This window comes from Triturus cristatus, chromosome 6 (assembly GCF_964204655.1).
Source record: "Triturus cristatus chromosome 6, aTriCri1.1, whole genome shotgun sequence".
Lineage (NCBI taxonomy): Eukaryota > Metazoa > Chordata > Amphibia > Caudata > Salamandridae > Triturus > Triturus cristatus.
The window spans coordinates 1,401,957,224-1,401,966,306 of NC_140589.1; the positions used below are offsets into that span (position 1 = coordinate 1,401,957,224).

A 9,083-nucleotide genomic window follows, 5' to 3' on the forward strand; every position below is an offset into this window, starting at 1 on the left:
CCACAAGTGAAGAATCGCTGTCTGGGCATTATTTGCACCTCATTAGTACCAGTTTAACACCCAAAGATGGCTATAAGCAACAGAAAATAGACCAGTCAACCTTCACAAATGGTCTGCCACTGTATGGCAACACGCGTCTGTGTGATTAGTAACTTTTGAACTATTTCAGCTGGAAGCTATTTATTTTGTTAAATAGTGACAGATGTATAATTATGCAAAAAAACGCTGCAGTTGCGCAATCTCAATTCCAGCGGTCCTGTCTGTGACCAAATATTTACTAAGACAAACGCAGGTGGCAATATATTGGAAGTTACTTTGAATTATATAATGGGATAAACTATAAACTGGGCTAGAAAGCAAAGGAGAAACCTAGTATGTGAGCCATCGGGGATGTGTGTAATGCTTTTAAGGTTCAATTATGATTTTGCTTAGGCCATTTGTGTGGTGTTTTGTTGGTGATCAATGCATGAGACCAAAGCGGTACAAAAGGGGGTGGTGATGGACGGAGCATCAGAACGTTTGATTGGTTCTGATGCTCCGTCCATCACCACCCCCTTTTGTACCGCAATGCATGAGACCATGCACAAGAGCAAAAACAGGGATAAGCTCCTCATTGATAAACAGACACTTGGGACTGAGTGAAATTGTTATTTGGCTTATTAATTTTATTGGACCAAGGACGATTATGGATATCCTGGCTCTTCCAATTACAGATAGTTGCCCAGCCGCACACCAGAGATTTGACCGTCATCTACCAGGTCCCAAGAAGCTACCAGCAACGTCCCAGTTTGAAAATGGGACATGGGCACAGTACAAGAAAGAGTACAGGAAAGATTGCGAGTCTGACCCTGAACTAAAAAAGTGGATTGCCCCTGTAAAAACAGGTGAAGTAAAGGCAAGCTGTAAATACTGTCCTATACAGCTACGTGCACACTACCATGGTTTAAAGCTGCATGCATCCACAGCAAAACATTGTGCATGTGTGAATACACCTACCGCTTTGTTCGCCATAAGTTGGCAGGGTATGCTCAGACGTGAGTCCCTTGCTCACTTTGCCACTGGATTCAAGCAATCCTGGCTGAAGACGGCTGAAATGCCAGAAACCGGTCCTAGGAAGCTTGTTTTCGGTCCAGGGAAGGCATGGCTTGGCAGTTCGGGCTGGACTGTTCCCATGAGGCACAGGGTCAGACTGATTTGCATATGGCCATGTCTGAACTGGGGTGGCAGAGTGGGCTAAAGAACGGTGATGGATTAAAGCCAGATCTGTTGACTGGGTGTGAGTGTTTGATTGGTTCTGATGCTCCGTCCATCACCACCCCCTTTTACACCTAGCCTAACCATGGCATCTTTTGCCCCTCCAGTGCCTCAATTATGAAATGACCAAAAAAGGAGAGAGCTTAGGATTGCAGTGCAAACTGCATGTAGCACATCCATTAACACCATTGACAGACTGGGAGAAATTTTAAGCGAAGAAGTTCCTCCTTTCCGCATGCATTGGACAAAGTGCACAGCTTTTATAACAGGACTTTTAGGTTCCTATTTCAAAGGGGAGCTCCTGCAAGGTATAAGCAGGTCACATAACTCTTTGATCATTGACAAATCCACTGACATTTCCTTAAAGAAACTGCTGTGCCTATGTGTAAAATATTTCAGTCTGAAAAGTAGCAGAATTGTGAGCAGTTACCTTGGGATGATAGAATTGCAAGTACAGATGGTGCAAGTGTTTTGTATGTCAACAAACACTCCACGTACACTTTGTTGAGGGAAAAGCAGCCTACTTTGCAGTTGTACGTTGCATCTGCCACTCTCTCGACACTGTTTCTAAAAAAGCAATGCAAAGTTCTCCTAGTAACGTGGAGTTCATGGTGCGAGAAACCTACAACTGGTTTGCACATTCTCCAAAGTGCCAGGCGGACTACACAGATTTGTATCAAACCTTTGATGGAGGAATGCAGCTGAAGCTCACTTCACCATGTGCAACACGATTGTTAATTATGGCAGATTGTGTGGAGTGTTTTCTGGAGCAGTATGATGCACTAAAGTTGCACTTTTTCAATGCATTATATGGAGAACATTGCTATGCAGCTTGAATGCTTCAGGAGATGTACAATGATGAGACAAACTATCTCTACCTTATTTTCCTTAAACCTGCATTGCTGGAAATTAAGGTAGTGAACAAAGCACTTCAGCTTCAATCTGGTGATACCCTCCACTTATTTCGGGATTTGCAAACCTTATATAGGTCAACTATGATAAGAATTCTAAAGCCAAGTGTTATCAGTACCAGTAGTGAGCAGCAGTTGCGCAATTTAGATCTTCGGGGTAGTGCCATTTATCTTGTTCATTAGGATGTTGACCTCATCCTTAACTTCCACAAAAAGCGTCAAGAACGCAAACTGTCTGCTGCTGCCAAGGACTGCATTGAAAAACAGTGCACAGACTTTATCAAAGTTCTGGTAGAAGAATATCAGATGCACCTGCCAGATTTGCTGAGCCTGTTAAGTCATTTGAAACTTTTGAAGCCCCAAAATGTGCTATCAGATCCTAAACCTCTGATTTCTGACTTGCCAAAAGACTTTTTCACATACCCAATACACGTCTTAGAATCACTGACGACCAATGACTTCTTGTTTATTCAGTAGCTCATCAGGCATGGAATATTTCTGGATAGAAGTATTGGATCAAACAGGCACAGCTGGGAATCATCGGCTTCAGGTGTTGGTCATGGGCGCCATTAACCTTCTGACCCTGCCCATATCAAATGCACAAGTGGAAAGAGTGTTCTCACAAATGACGCTACTTACAAATGAGAACCGTAATAGAATGGGGCTGAAACTGCTTGCAAATATACTTAACATAAAATTTGGATATCAAGCGGATTGGTCTCAATTAATCTTCCTTCAGGCCCTCCCCAGAACTGTTTGCAAAGTTCAGTACAATTAATTTTTTTACTGCCTAGCTAAGCAGTTTATCCAAACCTTTGTTTACTATAACAGCAGTCCTGACACTGAACACCTCGTATACCAAATTGGGCTACATATTCAACCACACAACAGGATGTTTATGTAGCAAAAACCAGCTCCAAATCCATCCACAGCACATGACTTAAAACAATGGTTTTAGAGGACTCATTACTGCTGCTGCATTGTCCTCTTGCCACTTCCAGACTCTAAAAGATGCTGCTACTTCTGCCAGTGCCAGAACAAATGTGCACACCTCAACCTGCCACTGGCAGACTCTAAAGAATGCTGCTACTCTTGGCACTGCCAGACCCAGATGAACATGTTTGTGCATCTTGACCTGCCAATGTCCGACTCTGAAATATGCTTCTACTCTTGGCAGTGCCAGGCCCAGACGAACACTTTGGTACACCTCAACATGTCACTGCCAGACTCTGAAGGATGCTGTTACTCTTGGGGCTGCCAGAACAATTGTGTGCACCTTAACCTGCCACTGCCAGACCCTGAAGGGTGCTGCTACTCTATACAGTGCCCTGCCCAGAAGAACTCTTTGGCACAATTGATCTTCCCACTGCCTGAACAAGGGTCCACCCTACTGTTGCCCGGCAAAAAATAGGGGATGGTGGAGGAGGAGCCAAGATGGCGATCGGGACGGCAGCGTAGGCTCCCGGCTCCGTGAACCTCCACCTCCCGCACAGATATCCTGCATGAGATCCTTAGCCTGCGCTATATGCCCGTGTTGGTGGCTGAGAGCGGCAACCGATCGTGTGATTCTGAAGTTTCTGGCGGCGGTACCGCCGGAGAAATGTCCATTTGAAGTTTGCGGCCTGTGCAACCCTGGAACCGGGACCTCGGGTGGACAACATGGCCGGGCGGCAGTTCAACAACAGCGGCCATTGGTGACTGGGTGGAGTCGGAGTACCGGAGCGGTGCGAATATTGGCCTGAATTTCGCTGTGGTCATTCCTACCACTGAGCGTAGCGGAACGAGTGCATGCCCGGGGTGGCAATTCCAGGATTCTCCGGTAATTGCCTGAGCCTTCGCCGGTGAGCTGCCCGGACGCTGCCCGTAACGCATCCCGATTTCCGCGGGCTGCTCCCGGATTCTCGCGGGCGCTGGTCCGTGGTGGGGATGACTGTTACCTGTGGCCACACACTGGATATATATTTTTGTCTGCCCCCGGAACCCTGTTTCCAGTGACATGGAACTTGATGCGCCTGAGTCCCGGTCCCAATCTGGGATGACCCTACCCAGCGGCCATCTTGCTAGGATGGAGTCTATCATCCTGTACACTGGGTCTCAGCAAGATTGGCAGTGTGTGCCTAAGAGGAGCGTAGCGGAGCGGGCGCCGGGAGCTGGGCTGGGGTACGGTGACCTTCTCGAAGCTCTCGGTGCCCTTCATTCCACCCTGGTACACGGCGCCTCGGTATTGGGGAGAAAGCTCGATAGTGTTGCTTCAGCGTCGGAACAGTTGCGATCTGCCTGTCCCCAGGCACACAGGGACTTGTCACACTTCACACAGGAGGACAGTGTCGTGGTCGCCCCTGTGAATAGGGGAAAGCTGGATACTTCGGACAATGTGCCAACGTGTGATCGGCTGGCTGTGGGTCCGGTCTGTTCCGGAGGTTATGGATTTGAGCGAGGGGTGGTGGCTTTGTCCCACGCGCAACCTCCGGCGACCCAGGCAATATTCCAGCAACAGTCGCCTGCTCTGGCTGATTCCGCCTTCCTGGACCTTGTGTGCAGTACAGATCCTGGGGCAGTACTGGGAAAGATGGTCCTCCATAATGTTGACTGTGTTGGTGTTCAGAGACGTCCACCCTACATGTGTGTGTCGCTTCCTGGTCTTTTTTGGACGCTCCTCTTCCTTGTAACATTGGACATGGCACTGGGTCGATGGGTATGCATGGGTGGATTCGCAAAGAGTGGCCAAGGATAAGGCGGATCCTTCGGAGGTTGTCATCTAACAGGCGGGCGGGCACAGGTGTTGAGTGCTCTCACGACATAACTAATAGTGTAATAGGTGCATAGTGCTCCCCATTTTTTCTTTGACATGGTCGATTTTGTGTTTGTTTACTGTTTGCTTTGGGGAGGAACATATTGTGCGGGAGGGAGAAGCCGGGGGCAAGTTTTGAAGGCCCTCCTCCAGTTTATTAATACTCTCTTTACTCCCCCGTCTAGTGGGGTTTCCTTTCTTACTCCATTTTCTCTGTTTCTTCTATATTTCGGGTCTGGTTCCGGGGCGACAGGCACACTGCTGGGGGGGGGGGGGGGGCCGTACTCATCTGCAGAGGTGCAGGGTGGGGGGTTGGGGGAGGGGATTCTTTAGTTTTTTACTTTGTTTCTATGGCCTCCTTTTTCTTCTCTTATTCTTCTTTGTCTTCTTTTCTGCGGTCAGCACGGTAGGTCTCCTTTGCTGCCAATCACTGCTTTTTTATGTGTGCCTCAATTTCCGTGGTGATTTCTGGGTCTTAGGGCAGGGGACTGCAGGCGCAAATGGCCGTGATATTCCTCCACATCCTGAACCTCCTGTTTTAGCGCCATTGCCTGGATAGATTGCTGTTTATTGTTGGCGTTTACTATTCTGCCTGCCATTTTTTGCTGCTGGGAAATTGTTTGGCACCTGATCCTTCTATCCCTTATTATAAAATGAAAACCTTTTGTATCCTGGTCCTTATTTGGGCTGTTCAGTGGCCAAGAGTGTGCTAGCATGGAGAATCTGCTCCCCGAGGTGCTGCCTGTGATTAACATTTGCTTCTGTTACTCTGACTGCTTAGCGGCCGGCCCCGGGGGTTGTAGGCCCATACTTGTCTTTTGTTGAAATGTCAATAAAGGTTTTTACAAAAAAAAAAAAAAAAATAGGGGATGGTGATACTTCTATGTGTCTAAAGAATGCACTTGAACTTTATTAGGTATAAGCTCACAGGAACATCAAACAGCAAGTGGTGCACCCCATGCAATGGACTGCTCTCATCTGAAGAGTACCAAAAGTACAAATCATACATAACTTACGTATGTAAAGAGATGTTCTGCATTTACCCTTGAATTGCTCTTGGAGTAATGAAACCAGTATGAGCAAACATGAAGCGTTGGCCTATATTCCCATTACTCTGGGGGGCTCGTTGTGAGTATGCACAATAAACTTAATGTTGAAGAGCACCTTCCTCCTGCAGAACCTTTCTGCAGTTGCAGTTCCCAACATCAGGCCCAGAAATTGTTTTGTGCAGCTTGTTCCACATCATGAGATATCAAGTGAGTGACAATTTTACAGACAGTCCAACTTTGATTTTAGTGTACAGAATATAGGTAGTCTGATAAATGTGGACGTTGAACATATAATCCTTGAAAGGGAAGTACATTTTTTATTGTTGCTGTCCGGCTACACAGAAGTTAATGAAGTGATAATACTGGGCTAGTTTGGCTCGTATTTGGTTGTTTTTGGGCTTGAAAGGTGTGGAAAAAAATCTGGCAACACTGGCAGCACCATCCCAGTTTTGCCCGAGTGAGCTGAAAGAGACACTCCATTGCTCCCTCCTTGTCGCAAAGCCCACAGCTTCCCCTCCTTCCCCTCTGCCAGCAAACTTTAAGACTTCTAGAAATGCAACTGATTTCATCTCAGTAGTTAACAGCCTGCAGCATCCAAAAAACCTTGCTTTTTTAGTCATGGCATAAGCATGTGTTGTATAAGGTGTGAGTGATTTAATTAAAAATTCTGAAGATGGCAAGATGGGGTTCGGTCCCTTCTTAGTGCCCCTAAAACGCCAGTGTTTATGCATGACACCAATTTCCAAAGAAACAATAACATCTGCATTTAAAAGGAAGGTTCAGCTTCTTTAAGCGATTTTCACCATCTGCTGTGTACTACTGGAAAAGGTTCTGTATGCAATATGACACATATTTGGCAAATTAGTTTGTGGTATGAAATCTTTCAAATGGCTTTACAGTGTGCACCAGAACGCAGTTTAAAAAAAATATATAGCACATCATGCTGTATTTCCACGGTTTCTCAGCGCAGCGCATGACTGTTGGCACTGTTGTCTAGTTTAACACTCCTGAATTTAACAACCAGGGTATATTCAAAGGTGAGATGGTCTTGCTGAGATCCAATATGGTGACTTATAGATAGTTGAAGAGTTCGTTGGTGAGTCATCTTGCAGGGTATAGACACTTTTACCTGTCCCCCCCATCCCCTCCCTCATCGCTGCATGTTGACGCTGTATGATGCACATTGGCTCATGAAAGCTGTAGCATCCCAGAGCTGCCCGAGTGAGCTTAAAGAGACACTCACTCCACTGCTCCCTCTGTGTCACAAAGTTACACTATACAATAAAACATTCATTGTCGTAGGCAGGGGAAGAGTAAGTGATTTGTCGAGAACCACAGTATGTGAAGCAGACTGAGTCTTTTTCGCCCCCCCAATGTTCAGTTCATTGTCCCATCTTTCATCACATACAAAAAAGCATTTTAACGTGACCTGCGCTGGCCACATCATAGCAAAATTGTTAATGACTTTGAAATATGCAGAACAGCAGATGTGCTGCTAGACAACATGGCTAAAGAAATCACATGGACAAGGCCAATAGCTCAGGCATATCCAAGAACTATTGGCTTTGCCAATACTTGTTTTTAGTTGTACATACCTATGATACAACTTTCTTTTTAACAGCAGTCCTCTATCCCATGGTGTGAAAAGTTTTAGGATTACAGAGCTAAGTGTTTTTGTACGTCTGCTTTACAGAATTAACTGTTACTGTTTCAGGATATCGAAGACTTAAATAAATTGCAATAAAAATCCTTAACTGTGTGTGTATCAGACAAAAACTACACTTAGCTGATCCACAAGATGTTCCGAAAAGTACTGCCAAAAGCACTGCCAACTGAAAATGAAATGTAAGAGGCACTCTTGCTGGGGACCACTAAGATGTGCAGTATTCAGCCACTGTTGTGGTGGAAATCTGAGATGTATCATCAAAGTGCAGATGCAACAGATTTTTTTACTGTATTCCTGTAAGCATGTTCTAAGTGCTGTTTAACAAGGTCATTCTTAATCGCTTGCTATGTTATGAAGCCAAGTATTGAGGCCCAAGTGATCTGCTGCTAACTTACCTATTACTTGTCTTATTGGTCCAAACAACAAACGGATGACTTGAACTTTAATGCTTTAAATGTACTCAGTGTTTCCCATTTTCTCATGTTCAGGTAGTATTTAGTTCTTTGTTTCTTATGTGGTTATCACATTTGCTTGGATGCATCACATTTTTTAAAATGTCCTTTCCTCCTTAGATTGAGTTCTGATGATGACAATCAGATTGCTGTTGTGATTTGATATGCATGAGCAGCGGGTAATCATGAAATGATGTACATTGATATTATGTGATTTTTTTATTTTTCAAAGATGTGTTAAACTGTAATGCCATTGTATACGTCAGTACTAAAACACTGTGGAATACCTCTTGGAATGCACTACAAAACTTTTAAACTAATGTATTTTTCTTCCAAAAGCTATGTTGAATGTTACATTCTGAATGGGTTTGCCTCATTTTGTGCAATATATATTATATAATACATTATATATTATATTATATATGTCAAAGCTAAATCTTTATTGCTATATTTTCGGGGAGTGCCAATGTGAATGCTTTCACGCCTTATACTGATTTGCAAAAGTTAAGTTTGAATAAAATATTATCAAAGGAATCTGTGTCACTGTATTTGGAAAATATATAGTGATATTTATTTGATATACAAAACATGCATTATTTCAGAAAGGTTTTCCTAGTTTGTGAGGACACCAAGTCTTTAATTTAGGGAAACCCAACACGGAGGTAGCCCTCCACACCAAAATATCAGCGATCAAAGTCTATACAGGAGCTGTAAGAAACAAATTGCTGATGTTATATTAGGTCATTGAGTCCTTGTATAGTGCATTCTGGTATCTTTGTATTAGGTTTCTTCAAACAACATTCAACCGTACAAATAATAGTATTGCAGCATGTATCATGACCATTTATCTTGTGCCTAAATTCACAGACGTTTCATTTGATCACCGAGCAGATTTAGTGGATAACTAGGTGGCTAGGGAGATGGCAAAATGGGAGAGGCTAGGGCCGTATCACTCAGGGT

General features: G+C 44.4%; 1 protein-coding gene across 1 annotated transcript in view; it reads left to right on the plus strand.

The window, feature by feature from the left end:
* Nucleotides 1-8,657, plus strand: part of CCDC28A (coiled-coil domain containing 28A) — a 179,311-nt gene extending 170,654 nt beyond the window's left edge. The window contains exon 6 of the mRNA XM_085612444.1: nucleotides 7,775-8,657. Coding sequence (XP_085468570.1) covers nucleotides 7,775-7,841 — 67 coding nt within the window. The 3' untranslated portion in view covers nucleotides 7,842-8,657. The remainder of the gene's footprint in view (nucleotides 1-7,774) is intronic.
* The last annotated feature ends 426 nt before the right edge of the window (nucleotides 8,658-9,083 follow it).